The sequence below is a fragment of the Oxyura jamaicensis genome, chromosome 6, assembly GCF_011077185.1.
Source record: "Oxyura jamaicensis isolate SHBP4307 breed ruddy duck chromosome 6, BPBGC_Ojam_1.0, whole genome shotgun sequence".
NCBI lineage: Eukaryota > Metazoa > Chordata > Aves > Anseriformes > Anatidae > Oxyura > Oxyura jamaicensis.
This window is the reverse complement of record NC_048898.1, coordinates 24,695,563-24,714,288: the sequence shown is the minus strand read 5'-3', so window position 1 is coordinate 24,714,288 and position 18,726 is coordinate 24,695,563. Positions and strand designations below refer to the sequence as shown.

Here is an 18,726-nt window from a genome sequence, read left to right as displayed (position 1 = left end):
GTCACTGCAACACCTCTAAAATATCCAAAATCTTGCATAAACAGTCACTGAAAATAACCCTTAGCCACTTGGTCTGGAATGCAACTGTTACACCATCTTTATGGACAGGCTTGGTGAATGTGATGATTACAGAACTCATATCTGCTTGTTTCAAAAGCCTTGAATTCTTCCTCTTCAGCGAAAGGCAAACTTCTAATTAGTAGCATTTCAAGTAAATTTTTTGAGTAGTTTTAGCACTAATACAATATAAAATGAATGCACAGTAGGAAGATAATCTACTTAAAATTCAGTAGAGGGCAGTGATACAAATGCACAGATACAATCACTCTTTTTTTTTTTTTTTTTTTCTTTCTTAGTGTACAGTTCTACTCCATATGAGGATTCTGAATAATTATCTTTTTAATTATGCATTTCACAAATTTTATTCTCTTCACATTGTTTGCTAGTGGAGGCTTTTTGTCAAATATAGGAAATGTGTTGCCTGTTAAATCAAATGAGATGTAAACAGGAGATACATGAGAACTCTAAAGAGATGTTTTCATATGTTTTCATGTGTCTCTCTTTAGTTCTCTATTTGCATTCTTTTACCTGGCCTATTCAAAATAGCTGTAAAAGCAGAATGCAAAAGAGATGCAAGAGCAACTAGTTAATGACATCTGAGATCGTTAATCTTTTCTCTGAAAAGAGCTATCAGCAATGTAGCAAGCATGATGGGGTCTTTGGCAAATGGCAACACCAGCTGGTGGGTAGCCAATTGTCATCAACAGATTGCAGCTGTGGCCACTATCCGTATCCAGCCAAAGAGATGGGAAATGATATGTATGACTGAATGTCAAATGGGCAGTGATGAACTGAGGAGACAAAATATCTCTGGCATTAACATTAGAGATACCAATGCTCAGGAAAAATGTATGTGTGTCTTAAGATTTGTTCCTTAAAGCAGATTTAGTTATATTTCTGCTTCATTGTAGCTTCTGTAGCTTCTATCTTTATTTATGCTGGTTTCTTAACCACTTTCCTAAGCTTTAGTGGCTTTAGTGTTTTAACATATTTACTTTCATTACTTTTCTTTCCTCTGATGTATTTCAGATATGCCCATCAACAAAAATATTTTAGCAAGGTCAAGACAATTAACACCTTCAAATCCTACAGAAAATGATGTCAATCTGTCCTAGAAATTCCATTAGGAAGAGTGGCAAATCATCTAGTGTTTACTACAAGATTTTTTTTTTTAAACATCTGTAGCTTTGTATGCAGATCAAGTCTGCATTCATTGGGTGCTTGAGGAATGTTGGGCCAGTAAGAAGTAAAGGTAGCTGGGAAAAGAATGGAATAATATCTACCACAGTGCCTTGTTCCAAAAGCTTTTTTTCCCTAGCTAATTTTCTTGATCAGCTGCTTGTGTGCCTTAGAAGAGGCTAGCTATATATTTTTTCTTCATGTCATCGAATTAACTTCTGCCATGTCACTATGAGTCCTCTCATTTTTGCTCAGTGTACAGAACAGCCCTTGATTCGCAAGCCTTTGTCCACCTCAAGTGTATCTTTGCTTTTATGTTCAGGATCTCTCTGGGTTCATATCTGCTGATCAGTTATCATTCCAGAGTAGCCACAGGAATATCCTCCTCCTTGTGCTCTCACAATATCTCTTGATACGGCAGCTTGAATTTTGCATCTTTCATCAAGGGATCTCAAGAAATTTCTGCATTGACCTGTTTAAGTCAGTGATACTGGTGTTTTCAGTGCTAAGGCAAGTGAGTTTTAGAGGCTTCAATGTGAAGTAAACAAGGTCTTCTAGTGAGTGGCACGGTTTAAAACAATCCACATTTGCCCTGACTCTACATTCACTGTTGTATGACCAGTTCAAGTTGCTTGCTACTAATCAACGTGCATGATTCTTTCCTTAGTTGTTTATTGATTTACCCAATGAATTGAATAGAACTATAGCATTCATTAGTTGAGATCCTTACACATTATCTTTAAAATGATCTAGATTCTTAACTAGTACATACTGGCACAGTTGAATCACATTCAATTAGTCTAAACCAATTTACACCAGAGATTTAAAAATTCAATAAAAGTATGGGAAAAATACTCTTCTGAGTGATAATTCTGTTTCTTGGTGCACACAGCTCTTTCATGGTCCTAATTCTAACAAAATGCTAAAAGAAGCTAAATTAATTTTTGTTTTGTTCCTTTTTTAAATTGGAATCTCTTTTCCTTCTCAAATTGTCTGTTATTATTATTCATTATGTGTCCTTTGATGAAAAATGATACATGAAGAATGGTTTCTATTACTGAATTATTTTTGCACATCATGCTTAATTCTGCAAATGAAGCAGATGAAGTCAATGAGGCTCAGTTAAGGACCAAAACTAATTCTGAAAGCTAATTATTTTCACAAGGGAGACTCTTCAAGACTATAAATTAGGAGGTTGCTATTCTAAGACGTTATGTCTTCAGCTGAGTTATATCTTCAGGAGTGAGAGTGGAACAGGGACATTTCTGAGGCCAACCTGTTCCCCAGCTGAAGGTTCAGGTGTTCAATTAGAGTCATGTAGCTATTCATGAAATAAATAGGCATTTTGATGTTTTCTCATCTGTTTTTTAAACACAAGAGCTTCCATGGTACCACTTTAAATACAGACATAAGGGGAGGCACAAGACCTAAACTGTTTCCTATTGAAACTATTTCATTACCTCAGTGACTGAGATCAACCTTTGTGTGAAGATTTATTTCAAAAACATTTTGTTAACATTGAACACAAATCATAGAGTCCACTAACTTGTGATCCACTGAGCTAGAAACAGACTTGATAGAATAAGAAAGGCAGTAACGTCACTTCTCCAACTTTCTGAGTGCATATCTACAGTTCACAGATCCCCTTGAGACTGTGAGATAAGTATAAACAGGACTAACTTACTCTGGAGAGTCGTGTCCAATTCCAATGTGAAGCTGGCCCTTGAACTGTGTGTAACTTGCTCATTTACCTCAAATAATGAAGTTTATAGGTCTTCGTATATGGTTTATATTTCAGATTATCTTTAGGTTTACAGAATTTTTTTCCCTCTTTCTATACTGCTAATATGTCTGTTCCAAAGAGAATCTGATTTTCCATAGAGAGGGAAAGGAAAATATTGTAGCAAGCAAGCAAACATTTTAGAAACATGTCTGAATGCATCTGTTCTTCCCTCAGAAGTATATGCCAGGAGTCTCCAGACCTGCACGCAGAAAACAGATGTCTGATTCTCACTTAGAATCACAGAATCATAGAATATCCCGAGTTCGGAGGGACCCATAAGGATCATCGAATCCAACTCCTGGCACCCCACAGGTCTACCCCAAAATTATTGGGCTGTTACTCATTTTTAGATTTGTTCAAAGTTCATAAAGACCCACGCAAAAAGTTGCACCCAAAAGGCCAGAGAGAGCAGGTTATTAACTGAGCCAAGTAAATAAGCTCTGTACTCTGAAAAGCATGAACGGTTGCTGTCTGTTCTGACTCTTTACGTATAGTCTTAGAACAGTGATGGCTACTTCAGGCTTCTGCTGAAATATTGATGATTTCAGGCATATTTATTATTATTATTATTTTTTTTTTTTTCTGAGTTGCATTTGTACAGGATGTAGTACTATGAGGTCCTCATTCACAACAAGGTAACAGTGCAGCACAATAACAATGAACTCAAATTGTGTGTTTTTCTGTCTCTTTCTTCATTTTTCTTACTACTTCACTCTTAGGACCTCTCCCCTTCCTGTGAATCCCTTTCATCAGATTGCCAACCAAGAATATTGGTTGAGCTTTCCCTTATGCTCAGATTTCCTGCTGGGAGGCAGCCACAGCACCTCTCAGCTGCAATGTCCCTACTGATGCTGTTGTGTTGCCCTCTTCTCTCTGCACTGCAGGAGTCCTCAGACAAGGCAGGTGTCTTTCACATTATTGGTGCAAAACAAAATCTCTGGTCCCATCTCATGCTGACTTTCTTGAGGTTTTCCTATTCTTCAATTTCTTGCCCAAATCTTTGATGAAGCCCCCAGTAGGTAACATCACTTTCAAGTTGCATTCTCAGTTATACATCACATGTTAAGACCTTCTTTGTATAGAGGGAATCACATATGGTTTTTACCTCCACTGTTTCCCTGGACATTTTGTGCAGCCCTCACACTGTGTTGAAGAGGAATGACACAAGGTGGTTGGCTCTTCAGTTCACTGTCTTGTGGTTGCTTTTTTTTTTTTTTTTTCATAGGCTCAGCTGCCCCAGCAGTATCAGGATCTCACAGCACAAAGGATGAAGATAATTCCTGCAGGGCTATTGGGAAGAGTTTTTAGGTCATGTTAGGGACTGGAAATGACCAGGCTGATATTTCTCCCTGTTTCCAAGAGCCATTACTGTACCTGGTTTACAGCATATCCATCTGCATCTGTTGCTCCAGTTTTAGAGATGAAACGCTCTTTATAGTTGTCACTCTTGGTTATTAATATGCTCAAATTCTTAAAGAGGGATATAATTTGCTTCCCAGGCTTTCTTCATGTACTGCACAGCTTTGTGTCACCATCCCTGCTGCTCTGTGCTCACCAGATGGCTCTTTGTAAGCAGGTGGTATTTTTTCTTGCTTTTGGAAGAAATATATTTACTGCTCATTCTGGCACCCATGAAAAAAATGTAAACTTTAAAGAGATATATTAAAAATTATAAATGAAATGCCTGTAAGAGTTTATGCCAAATTGTTATTGGACCAAAGGCACCTATTCAAGTGATCAGCAGCCAAAAATGAAGTGTACAAGCCAAGAGTATTGAAAGAACCATTAAGAATGTTAAAAAAAAATAGAAGAGGCAGATAAATCTCATACTGTGAAGAATGATAGCCAAGAAACATCTAATCATATCAGGATATCATTTACTGAAATAACTCAACCAGACAAAAATGAAGAACATGAAAAATATGGTTTAAAAATTATTGGAATGTTCTTTTTTTCTGACATTTTTTCATTAATCTTCAAGAAGAAATACAGATTTACTTAAAACAAATTATATTAAGTGTTGAACAGTACTATACCTACTGATCTTGGTATTGCTGTAAAAGCACAGCATTCTCTGCAATTGCATAGGGGTTGTGGAGTGGTGTTCATTGTTGTTGTTATGTTCCCACCACTACTACCTAATAAGCGAACATTCCAAACATATGTTCATTTGGAAAATTGCTTAGTGCTGCAAGAAAAGATAAAATAAATGAAACACCTAGAGAATGAACATACAGAAGAAGCACAGCAAACTATCAACAGCATGTCTACAGGCTTCCATTCTTTGATTAATCTATCTGGATTTTTGCTTTTGATAGCAAGATGCATGAAACTTCTTGGATACAATTGAAGTGACATGGAGAAAATGGTGTAGTGTATGTGCATGATATGAAAAACTGACTCGAAAAAATAATGTTTAGTAACTAATTGGACTGAAGCTTGACTCTTACTGTACAGTTTTCACAGGGTCTTACCTGAACAAATGTTAATCTTTTCTGTTTCATGCTTTAAGGATGAATAACCTACTTTCATTTTCTGCTAGAGCTCTATTGTCCTTACAGTTATGGAAGAACAATTGAGAGATGTGAATGTTCTGTGGGAGTTCTCTCCCATCAAAGAGAGAACCTAAGAACATGTTCTCTCTGTGTAACCCAGAAGAATAGATATAACATGCATTTTGTGTAAGACAAACACACTCTGTATTCAGTCAACAGCGTAGACACTTTCAGAGTTTCAAGCTGTTTCTGGTATGTACTTAAGGATCAGGGAGCAGCTGGCTTGAAACTCAGAGTTGGATAAATTAAATTTGTTTCTAGGACTTGAAATTCAGTGCAAGCTGGGGCAAGGACTTAAACCATTCATTTTGATTCAGGTGTATCACATGTTGTGAACATGCTCTAAGATCATAAAGCTGACCACTCAATGAACAAGAAGCTGTTTGTTCTGAGTAAATGAATATTAACAATTTAAATGCTTGTCTTTATTTGGGTAATAAATGGAATTCACTGATTTACTATTACAGGATTGTCCTGCAGGCACTCATACTGGTGTAATGTTCCTTTGAGGCTCAATCCCTTTTTGCTGTTGGGCTGCTCCTAAAGCAGTGTGATGGGACAATTTGTTGGTATCAGTCATTGCTAGCCATCCACATACCACTCTGGATATAAAACTGGCAGACATGTTCACCTGCCACTAAACCCCTTTATATAAGGTACAGAATTTGTACTCTGACAGTCTTGTAACTCTGCAAAATCTTGCAGCTCCATTCCCTACTATCAATCTAAACTGATGATAAAGAAACAAATAATTTTTATTCTTATTTCCAGATTTCAGAAATACTGGTCCAGAAACTGAAGCAAAACTTTGTCCATTTTGATTTGAAGCCAGGGGTTCGAATTCTTGTGCATGCTGCCCATTTAACAGCAGGTCAGTATCCTTCTTCTTTGTACACCTACTGTGTTGATCTGTAGCACAACTCAGTGTATAGGCAGATATTAAAATTCCCACTATGCCTCACATTTCTTTGTCATGCCAAAAAAAAAGTATAGTGGCATTTTTGTTTTTAGGTAATACTTCCATTTATTTATGTGAAGAACTTGCTGTTGTGTTGGAAATACAGTATAACTAGCAATGGGAGTATGTGCTTTTCTGCTGTTTCTGAAATATTTAACTAAGTAGCTAAAATATTAGTTGAAATATTTAAGCTAAGTAGCACTGTGATATATTCAGCCTGGATCACAGACTGCAAAGGTTACCAGCTAGCTTTGGACATTTTCTGGTATTTTAGAGTCAATGAACATTCCTATTAACTAAGCATAGTTCAGAAGTTGTTCAGCAGTCAGAAAGACAAAAATCAATTTGCATGTGCACACACACAAGATTAGGCAGTTTGCCCTTTAACTAATCCTATCTCAAAATGAGCCATCTTTGAAGTCCTTATATTTAATTACATTTGTCTCTGTGTTTTCTGTATGCTAAACCCTCATTTCACAGTACAGGCCCTGTTTAACTATTGCAGGAGATAGAACATACTAATCCATGCTCAGGATTCATAGCAATTGCTTTTCCCTTGACTTTGCTGGGGAAAACTCCTAATTCTGATCAGCTGTTGTCAGCTTCTCTGCTAACAGGCAAATAAAAAGCCTCAGTTTACTCGTACCAGTGAAGTGCTCTACAAAACCCTTTGCATGGTGTGAACAGGTCTGCCCAAACTGGCATCAGCCCATGTGCTGCCCTGTCAACAAAGAGAAAGAAGGGACTGTTAATAAAGTGCAGTGTGACTGCATTTAAACCCTCCTAAAAGAAAGCCTTGATGTTTGCAATACTTCATGTTTCCTAAGTAGAACTTGTTAATAGCTGCTCTGCAAATATTGCTGCATGTTTGGCTTTCCATTATCTGTGGAACAGATGATCAGATGCTTACTTTTAGACAAGTTAAAAACAAAAGCATAGAAAAGCTGATTAATATCTAAAGAGGAAAAAAAAATAAAGCACGGGTAGTCAGTACAGTATAACTTTGACTTTTTTTTCTTTTGTAAATTGTAAAAAAATATTAAGAGACGTATGACAGAAGAATTGCACGCCTTTATGTTTAAGATTCTATTTTGTATATATCTCATATAATAATTGCTGCCAATGAGGTGATCTTTGGCCTTAGTTTTCAACAATGACCATATGGTTATGACCAGTGATACCGTATGCATTTTTAGAAAACTCTCAGTGCCCATCTCAGAATTCTAGGGAAGCTATCTGAAAGCATCTTAATGTGAACATCCAACATGGAGTTACCTGCAACTGATCACTGCTTTTGTAATTTGTTGCTGTGCAGTTACTCTGCCTATGCACAAGGCTGTTTTGCCTTTTGATCAATGTTCATTAAAGTCAAGATCAACCCCCAAATGAATATCTGATTCTTCTGTCCCTGAAGATCCTATAGGTCTTTTCTAATACATTATGGTTAGAAAGAATTCCCTCAGAATTATGTGGGAAAAGTTCATCTTTACCTCTTGCTACTGAGGGGACATTCTAGATTTCATGCAGTGGAAACATGACATTAAAATCATGTCTATAGACTCATATTTAATACAGGGTGAACCTGAATCCAAGTTTTGTACTACATGTAGGAGCTTTCTTCAACTTCTGGGAGAGGAATTGGGTACATCTCTGCAATAGGGGATGTAGAGAGTCTGCAGCTGCTCCATCCATGCTCAGAGTTGGCTAAAAGCTGGGTAGGTCAAATCCCAAAGCCAGACAGTAAGCAGAGGTATATTATTATTTTTTATTTTTTTTATTTTTATTTTTTTTTTTCCTGGGCTGCTAAACCTTTATTTTCTGCCCTGTGTGAACCAAAAGGCAGGGTCTTTCATTATGGCATCCTGCCATGCTAAATAATAGTACGGCCTCCAGGTACACATTGGCCTGTTTCTTGCTCACTCAGACTGAAGCAGAGGGTTCTCAGCTGAGACACCCTTTGTAAATACAGGATCTTTATGCTCACTGAAACTATATGTTTTTGTATCTGTGGACACAGCAGGAATGAGTACTCTTTGTCCATAATAGAAGGAAATACTCATTTACCCAGCAAGGTAGGCTTCGTTGTGCTTCTCTTCTATGCTTCTGTTGAGACGTGAGTAATTGCTGTAACCAGCTCCATAGTGTCCTATAGGAACACTACAGGATTGTGTCTCTTACAGAAATATGATTCAGTAAGAATGCAAAATAATCACAGACTGTCAAACTAGATATCTAAATAGTCCAAAGAGCAGCTGCTGTGGGGTCTTTGAGGAAATATGCCTCCTTATCAAGCTGCTGATATCAGGATTTAATTCCTTGTCTAAATAAAAAGCCCGATTTCATGACATCAAAATTTGAGGACAGTTTAGAATTTGACAAAATGGCAAAAGAGGGGTTTACTTTGCTGATGAAAACTATTGTTTGAGTTGTCAAGGAAGAAGAGAAAAATGTGTATTTGAAATGCAAGCTCTTAAAAATAATAAAATAAAGCAAGGAAACCTGCAACTGGTTCACACAAGGCAGCACCAGAAGCAGTCCCTGGAAAACACAACCCGGATGGATACATGTGGTTCAGAGATGCAGTTCTGGTCTGTGGTATCACTTTTTCACTGTGACTTTGCGTTGGACTCCTGGCAGCTATTAGCTAAGGTTGACCTAACCACTTATCTCATCAAGTGTATGTTAAAGTAAGTGCACATGTACATAAATGTGTGCACACATGTATGTATGTACATCCCCATGCCTCAGCACACACACATGTTACTTCTTGGTCATGCACAGCAGATATTTCTGCAGCAGAGACGCTGCAGGGAACAAAAGTGCAGATATCTAAATTTAGTTGGTGTGAATATTCAAGCAGAACCTGCAGAAATGAGCATCTCTGCATGTTGTATGTAAACACATGTATTGCCTGGAGCACAGAATGATGTGCATTTCACACCTCTGTCTTCTTTGTTCAGGCCACACTGGATAAAGGATTAATTTATGGCAACTCTGGACAAGAGATTGAAATCCATTCATCATGTTCATTACTTCTTCTCAATAAATAAATAAAATAAAGTAAAATAAATTAAATTAAAATAAAATAAAATAAAACAAAACAAAACAATGTCCCCAACTCAGCGAACAAAAACTCTAAGGCAGAGTAACATATGTCAGCATTCCTCACAAAGCAGTTAAATAGCTGTTTATTACCAGACTCAGAGTGTAGCATTAGAACAAGAACATTGACTGATACTGAGCCTGAATTGGTCAGAGAGCCACTTTGTCATCCCACAGAACTGCAGAGACCCACAAACTACAGACACAAAGGGCACGGTGGAGACATGTGTGAGGAATTCATAGCAATAGATCATTTCACCCCAGTGCCTCAGCTTCCTGAGCCTAGCCTGCTTGATGAAAGTTTTTTTTTTTTTTTTGGTTTTGTTTTGTTTTTTTTCCCACTTCTCATTGTAAATTTCAGCTTTATCAGGCTGAGTGTGACTGCTGAAAGCGTGCATGTGTGCGATATGTGAGCCTGAGTAAGTATTCACTTGTGAATGCATAATTTTTGTTTGCTGTCTGTTTTAGAATGGGTCTGCTCAGTGTGTGTGGATTGGGGCTAGAGAGAGAGGATGCACGTGGCAATGATTCAAGTTAACACCCACTGCCTTGCAGAGAAGTCACTACTCTCATCTTCTTCCATGTGTAACACCAGATATAGGCAGTCAGTCAGGATGTACCTGCTGTGTGCATTAGCTCTACTTTGTGGCACATCTACAGGTGCATGTCTGTCTACAATCTCTTTTATTAGTGTCTGCATGAGCAGCGGAGACTGCTGGGTCTCTGTGTCCCTCTGTGGATGCTAGATGTCTTCCTATTATTGTGTGTATATATAAGTGATGGAAAATGCCTCTATTTAATGTAGTTTATTTTGTATTTCTGGGAAAGCCACACTCTGGCTGTTTTGTGTGGCTTTATTTTGAAAGAGGCTATGAAAAGACACTGCACAAAACTGTGAGGAGAAGTACAGGGAGTTATGCTTAGTCTTTTTTTTGTTTGTTTTTATTTTATTTTTTCAACCTGTGCACTTCCTTGCAAGGAAGACTCTGGGGAAGAGAACAGGGCACAAAGAGGAAAAAAAAAAAGTGTTCACAAGAGGTGAAAGGGATAGAGGAAAGAATAAAAAATGTCGAAGGTGTGAGAAGAGCTTGCCATAATAAGGCATGGGTGATGAGGCAGTGTTTGTGAAGGGCACTGGACTTCTGTTCGGGACAGAAGAGGGCTTAGAAGACAGCAATATGTTTGGTGGGAATCATTGCTTAAGTAACATTCAGTAGCCAGTTGTTCATTATTCACCACATATTGGGAGCTACCCAGGTTGGCTCCAAGCAAAATAAAAAGTCAACATGACAAGTCAGCCCATGGGTAGCTCCAGGATGCTCCACAACGTCTGGTTTTGATACTTAGTGACCTTGTTTGCAACTACCTTAGGTAATTGTCTGCAAAATGTTTCATATGTTCTTCTTATAGGCCTCGGAGGAGAGGCCTCTAAAAAAGCTATAGGGCCTTCAGGGGTTAGGTAGAGCACTACAGGTGGTCTGAACCTAGGTTTCTCCACAGCTTTTTTAGAAAGGGAGAGGGGCTTTGGAGACAAGTGGACAGATGAGACCTGTTACAAGTGCCAGTGGAGAATAAACTAAATTTTTTGAATGAATAATTTTCAATCCAGGCTGGAGGTGGCTCTAACCTTCCTCCCCTCTCTTGCAGCTCCTCTGGTGGACCCGACTCCCAGTCATAGTGGTTCAGCTATGCTGATGCTCCTCTCTGTCGTTTTTGTGGGACTAGCTGTGTTTGTAATCTACAAATTCAAAAGGTATGACCTTCCCTTGGCCATTTCCTTGTCCCCACTGACACCTTTCACTGAGAAGTCTGGGTTTTGTTTGCTGGGTTTTCTTTTTCACAGTGCTTTTTTTTTTTTTTTTTCTTGGTTTGCAAACTGTTGGTATATCATCTGCCAGAGTACCCCACAATGATGGTTTCTGTTAATGTTTTAGGAAGATTCCTGGCCTTAATATATATGCACAGATGCAGAATGAAAAAGATCAAGAGATGATCAGTCCAGTCAGTCAGAGGGAAAGCATACCTAATGTCCCTCAAAGTGAGCTGATGAGCCCTGAGCAACTAGTAGATGAGAAGTTGGATGTCCAGCCCATAGGTAAATAACTTGCAGCATCCTGCAGCTGGTCAGACTGACTTATAATTGGCTAACCCTTTTCTCAGCCTTCCCCCTTCCCATCTTCCTGCACACTTCTCCTGCCATCCTCTTCTGCTGCAGTGTTAGTTTTGCCACAGAAAACCTTGCTAACTCTCCCCTCTCCCTCACTGCCCTGTGGTGAAAGGGAGAGAAACAACCTTAGGCTTTTCCCCTCTCCTAGTTGCTCTGTGTAGATCCTCTTCCCTTCTCAAAAATCCTGCATTATAAGGCAATTTGATTTATTTTGCTGGGGCTGATGTAGCTGCGGGGCTACACCCCACACCTGAGTCCTGTCCAGGAGAACTTCAGCCACCCTCACCTGGAACATACTGGTGAGCAGGTGATTCGGTAAGTCAAATCTAAAAGTTAAATATTTGTTGATGTTTTCACTGCTGTGGCCTTCATGCTGTGCCAGACCTCATTGCCAGCAGCAACGCTAGCCTGACTGATTCTCAGAGAAACAGAGCAAAACCTGGGATGTCAGCATTGGACAGCTGGGTTTCCCCTCAAGCCGATTCTCCCACAGGACTCTGTGGCTGAAAACTTAGCAAAGCAAGCTTTTGTAGGACCTAATGTGAGCAAATTTGAGGTGAGCATACTGGGATCAGTCACACATTTGCTTATATTATGCTTATATTATGTTATCCTGGCTACAGTAAAAGTGTTGGGATGGGCTTTTACTGTCCAAGCCTGGGGACACATTCTTCTAAAGCCAACACTACTCGGGCATTACTCAGGAATTTCACAGACATTCCTCAGCTTCACATGTGAGGTGACAGCTCTGCAGGCCTAGACCACAGGAAACTGCAAGTAAGGACATGGACCGATTTTAGAGAAATTAAAATGTAAAGCTGTTTTGTCTGAGACAGAAGTGAGGCATAGTCGTAACTGAGATCCCTTATTTGCACAATTTCATTAGGTTAATCAAATATTAGTTCTCACCTGAGGATGTCCCTAAGTACAGGAGTTTGCTAAAGCAGATTTGTTGTTGTAGCTACCATGGAGAGGGATCAAGGGGAAGGGCAATTAAAAGAGGGAATGTGTTGTGCTAAGATTGTGGCCTGTGAAACATCCTAGAAGGAAAAAGAGGAAAGTCTCTTGATGTCTAACTGATGTCTAAAGTGGAAGCCCCACTGCAATCAATAGTGATCTCTTGTCACCCATTAACCAAGGGGAGATCTGGTAGCTATTATAAGCTTTTTAGCAACTATCCATCAGCAGACTAGGACATCCCTTCTTAGCAGTACACAGGATGGAGTGAGGGGACCAACCTTCCCATGTGGTGTTCCCCATACAGAGCAACCCCAGGCCACAGTCCAGAACCCAAGGAAAGGAAATGCAACCAAGGTAGTCTGGACAGAGGACTTCCAAAAGGCTTGTGGATCACCAAGAGGTTTCAAGCCAAGACCCGGAGCGGTGGGTCCTAAATTTTAACAATTCTTTTCTTTTCTTTTCTTTTTCCCTTTTCCTTTTTACCTCAGCAGCCTCCAAGGCAAAACTGATGTAAGTTGCTAAGAGAGAAACACCCAATTTCAGGCCAAGACTCTGTTACCAGAGTTAGATGGACTTTGATCTTCCTCTTTCTAAAGGAATGTAATGACCATGGTTCATGCCATTCCAGGGGCAGGCAAACATATTTTCACAGGTCACTTGGACTGAAGTGACAACAGTCAGCTACCTACTAGCTCTACTGAACATAGCTTCAAAACTGATCTTGCTGGTGTTGGGATCTAATCCTTTGAAGCCTTTAGGAACAGAGCAGTCAAAAGCCAATTGTAGGGGTGGGTTTTCATTTGGTGCAACTATAGCATTTCTGGCTTTCTACAATATCCAGCCTTTTGCGGATTTCTCAGCTGTACCCTGTGCTGCTTCACACTGCATTGAACCAGAAATAGGCCTTTTATACATCCTTGATTTTCACCTGTAAATGCACCAGTGAGCACTAAAGGTGAATGTGTGGGATAGATAAACTCAATTCTCTATCAAAAGGAATCAGTACAACAAACTTCCTAAGAGTGCTTTCCATGCTGGCAGTAAGATGAATGAGGAAACTAAATCAGAGCTCATTGACAAAATGGAAAGGTTTGGACCTAGGTGTGAACAGAATAGAAAGTGCAAAGGCTCTTTACTCTCCTATATAACCACCACATCTGTTTCTGGAAATCAGCAATTTATTTTTTAATGAGTTTTCTTTCTTTTGGGAAAACAAAGCAAGTCTGTAATTGGGTGTTTCTCTTTTGTATGCTTGTTCAGAAGCCAGTTTTTTTTTTTTTATTATTATTTTTTCCAACCCATTTGACTAACATCCAGGGACTAAAATCCCTTCCTTGGAGAAATCTAAATGTCCCTGGATCGTTTAATTTTCTCTCCAAGCCCTGGCAGCAAAAAAAACACAGTTCCTATCTTCTGGATGTGGAGGTTTAGGCTCTTCTTTTGCAAAAGCAAAACTTAAGGTTATTTATGGAATCTCCAACACTTTATAATTGCAAATGAGTTACAGATTTCCTCTGAGGACCTCAACCCCTCCTTCCCTCCACCCTTCTGCTCTGGCCTCTCCCTCTTCTGTTCAACATGGGTGAATCATCTTCATTAATTAGTAAAAGAACAGGACATCACCTTCAGTGTTTTGAATGACAAGAAAACATTTCTGGGAAGAAGGTGTCAGTCTGGAACAGCTGAATCCCAAAGGCCAGCAAAGTGATACCTTCAAAAATCTTTGTCTAAACATGCTTGTTTTTACTGACTCTTACTTTGTTCTTTCTTTGCCACAGGAAGTATTTCCACAGCTGCTGAGCCTCAGAGCACAAAAGAAATCCCTACCTATGTAAATGGTTGAATTGAGGACACCGATATATATATATATATATTGAAAAAAAAAGAGGAGAGCTCATTGCATTTGGACTTTTTAATTCTTCAGATGACAAGGGTTTTTAGCTTTAAGCCTGTGCATGTGGACATTATACTGACACCATAGCGGAACTGCATTGTACAGGTGTAAAATTTTAGTGGGGGGTGGGGGGAGAGGAACCGATATCACTATATACCCCTGCAGCCCTTACCTTCACCCCTCCATTCTCTTTTTTTTCTGATCTGTCTCTAATTTGTAGAAAATTCATAATGATATAGGCCAAGAATATGCATGGGGGTCTCTTGTTTAGGGAGATGGGTGGGCTGGGATGTGGGGGAGAAGGGCTGGGGAGGTGGGAGGGAGCATTTAGGGTTCTTGGCTTTAGATTTAACTGCTCTTTTAGCACTTTGGGCTGCGGGAAGGCTAGCTGCCCCAGTAGCCTTTCATAGGTCACACACACAAGAAATCACACTGGAGTTTAAAGGCACTGAAAATCTTGGGTCAGTCTGGTTTATGTCTTCATTTGGACTCTGCCCTTCATTCCTCTAGCTGCAACTGCTGCTCACACCCCATGGCTGCATGGAAGCTGGGTGTGAGCATGGATGATCCCACCTGCAAAGCCAGGCTCTTTACTAAATGGCTTTTTAGCCTATTCACACCAAGGCACCCCTTTGACAGTACTGCTCAGAAGTAACTTTCTGCCCCCTAACCTTGGACTGAACAGAATAAGGATGCATTACAGACAAGGAGGTCTGTCCAAACTGTACGTTTAGGAGCTTATTCCCACTGTACTTTTAGGAGGTTATTGCCAGCATGATCTTACACCTTACTTTATACCAGCCTTACACTTCGAATTTGGGCTAAGAGAAAGCCTAATAACACCCTCAGCTGCTTTTAGTGTTGATCTATGGAGTTGTCTGGGGAAGTCCCATGAGATCTCTGCCTTTTGGAAGTCACCCCAAGGTCTGACATTATTTTTGAAAGACACCTTGTCAATATAACAGGGAGCAGGGAACAGCCCATGTGCAGTTTCTCATGGCCTTCTTGACAAACCCCCTTGGCTGCAGATCTGCAAACTACTGCCATTCTGGGTGGAGGAGGCGAGAATAAAGTAGGATTTGGTTTGAGATTGTTCCCATGCATTTTGAGCCCCAGCACTACAGAATTGCTCTTGTACAAGATTTTGAGTTCTTACCAACACCATAAGGTTGTGGCTTACACTGCAACTAGAAATGTGACTGCAGGACGTGTGCGTGTAGACTATGCAAGAGAACAGCGAGAAAGCAGGCTTAGCACACTTCAAACAAGTCTTTCCAGGACACTGTGGCTGGAGCCTCAACTGTGTCCATCACACCTATTGATTTCCAACGCAACTCAGGTAAACTCAGCACCAGGATTTTGTTTTGAAGTGCAAAGAGAGAAAGACAGTAACCAATATACATTTACTTAAATATGTTAGGTGAAAGCAAATACCAGCTGGTTCACAATCAATGCAGCACACTTAGGGGGCACCCTGATTCCTGAAGCAAGTGAGTTTTGTTCAATAAACTTTGCACATGGCAACCTGCATCAAAAACAGGACAAAGCAGCATTACTAGCATAGTCTGGAGTCCTGGGGCTGGGAGAAGATGGTTTTGAAAATTTCTCTGTCACAAATTAGGCATAAGCCCCAACCAAACTGCTTGATGGCAAAGGAAAAAAAAAAAAAAAAAAGGTGATACCAAATATAAGAGCATTAGATGTACAGTAGTCAAAGGATAATCACAGTATGGAGTCCTCTGCCTCTTTCTGGAGTTTCTCTGCAGACAGGTAGAAACGCAACAGTTTGTATGGCTTTGCTATTGTGTTTGCAACTACAGCTTTAAGAATGATGGAAAACTTTTAGCAGAAACTGTATAATATTCCCCACTTAGGTCCAACATTAGCCAACTTATTTTTATAGTAAGCCAATCAAAAAGTTTTCTTATAGTGTTGGAACTATTTCTAATTTTAAAATTACTTTTTTGATGTACTTTTTCATCTTCTTTTTCCCCTTTCGTTAAATACAATGTAGCCTACTGTATAATTGCTATTGTTTATTGCTTTTACAGTCATATTTATTAAACAGATTATGTCTCTAAATGAAGGCCTGTGTTTTTGTTGCTCATTTTAATACTCCATCCTGGACTGAGATAACTGATGACTTTAAAACAGGAGGAAGAGAATACCTTTAAAAAATAAAGGGTTTTTCAGCAGCATGGGAAGCACAGGAATGAGAGATGGTGGTAAGAGGGTGCTTCTGAAATGATACCATTCTCAGAAGCAAGGTGCCAAGATGAAGTTAACTTTCCTAGCCCTTGGGCAAAGTGCTTCATAAGTGAAGATAGGTACTGTTATCTCCATTCTATGGGGGGTGTGGGGGGCGAACTGAGGGATGCAGATCTGAAATGCTCTTTTTCTGGTTTCCAAATTGGCAATGGCAGAGTTCTGAGCAGCTCCCTTGAGTTTCAGCTCCTTTCTCTGTCCATGGTTATCCAACCCTATACACGCTCACTGCCAAAGGTCCCTTTAAAATATCCTTTTGCCAACATTGATGAAGGAAGGTTTTAGGTATTGCAGTTACTAATTAATCAGGTTTTACACATGAAAGCAATGAAGCATAGGAAGTTTCAGTCAGCTTGCCAGATAACATTGGATATATGCTGTTGAGAAAAAGAAAGAAAATGTAGCTGCTCTGTTTTTCAAGTTAGAATGCAAGCACCAGACCATTCTGCTTCTTGTAACTATGTCCTGGTTCATTTCTCTAGTCTGTTTTGTACCTGTGCCATATGAATTTACATATGCATATAGTCAAAGATCTGTGCTTCAGAATCCCTAACAACCAAAGCCACGGTATTACATGGTAAGTACAGAAATGTTGAGTTTGCTTATTGGAGGAGTGTGGAGTTTTCACAGCTTGGGAAAATCCTAGTATAATTACTGTTAGTAGCGTAAAATGTTAAAGCGGACATTGTAGCCTTCCTTCACCTTTCATTCAGGCTTGATGACCAGCCGGCACAGTGATGGCCATTGAGCAGGTGACTGAGAAGCATGTGTAGATGTAATCTGCTTTTATAGTTTAAGTACCCACCTGAATTAGCAGGCATCTGCTCTGGCCATAAACACACTAAGTCTGGTGTTGGCAAGCATCTCTAAAGCATTTTCAGATGATTCTCTTCAGCCTGTGTGTGTCCTGAGGCAAAGACTGATTGTTATTTGTAGCTGTTGTTTTCTGGTTTGTGTAATAACACAGCAATGTTCTGATAGTGGCTGAACAGAGATAATAAACAAAGAAAATACCAAATACTTACAATATCAAATGTGGATCTTGGATATTAATTGTCTCTCAGGATATGATCACATCTTAAAAAAAAATATTATCCCTTTCCAGAAAAAGCATCGAGATAAAATATGGTTAAAAACTCAAAATATTTTCCTAGTCTGATGTAGATTCTCTACCATCATCTTAACTGCCAGGCCACAGACATATGGATGGGACAGACATACTGGATTCAGAGCAATTCATACTTCTCCTAGCATGACATCTAGGCTAAAATGGTGGATTACCTTTCCTGAAAATCAGTAGGTGTTAGTCGTCAAATACTTGTGAGGATCTGGTCCTCAAACAATTGCTTTCTGTTAATATGTGACTATGTTAAATTGTTTTAACTTTTACTGGAAATCAAGACTTAAAGTACTTGGTTATGCAAATAAAGCAGGAATTTCCAGTGACTCTAAATGAACTCATTTATGGTCCTGTCAGCTTCTGCTCAAATTTTCTGACAATTGCATTTAGTCTGGTACCTAGAGCTGATAACAAGGGATTAGTATTTTATCTGTGTGCTGTCATCTCTCATTGAATGCGTGGAAGGTTTCCTTGCATATCCCTTGCACATTTCCATTTCCTTGCACATTATATCTCTAGTTACATTCAGTGTTTTGAACTACCCTTAGTTGCAGAGCTACCATGTTCATGGTGTTAAAAAAGAAAACTTTCTTTTCCTTCAGTTAATGAAATGCAGTCCTTGCATTCCTCCATGAAACAGAATAGTAAAGTGTGTGAATAAATAATGCTTGAGCTAGAACAGA

The 18,726-nt window shown here is 39.3% G+C and overlaps 1 protein-coding gene across 2 annotated transcripts in view; it reads left to right on the top strand.

Moving 5' to 3' along the window:
• Window positions 1–16,744, top strand: part of SORCS1 (sortilin related VPS10 domain containing receptor 1) — a 292,547-nt gene extending 275,803 nt beyond the window's left edge. For both annotated transcript variants that reach the window (XM_035330764.1, XM_035330765.1), the window contains exons 24-28: window positions 6,349–6,448; window positions 11,285–11,390; window positions 11,572–11,732; window positions 13,069–13,187; window positions 14,543–16,744. In XM_035330764.1, the coding sequence (XP_035186655.1) occupies window positions 6,349–6,448; window positions 11,285–11,390; window positions 11,572–11,732; window positions 13,069–13,187; window positions 14,543–14,599 (543 nt within the window). In that variant the 3' untranslated portion in view covers window positions 14,600–16,744. The remainder of the gene's footprint in view (window positions 1–6,348; window positions 6,449–11,284; window positions 11,391–11,571; window positions 11,733–13,068; window positions 13,188–14,542) is intronic.
• Window positions 16,745–18,726: the final 1,982 nt, after the last annotated feature.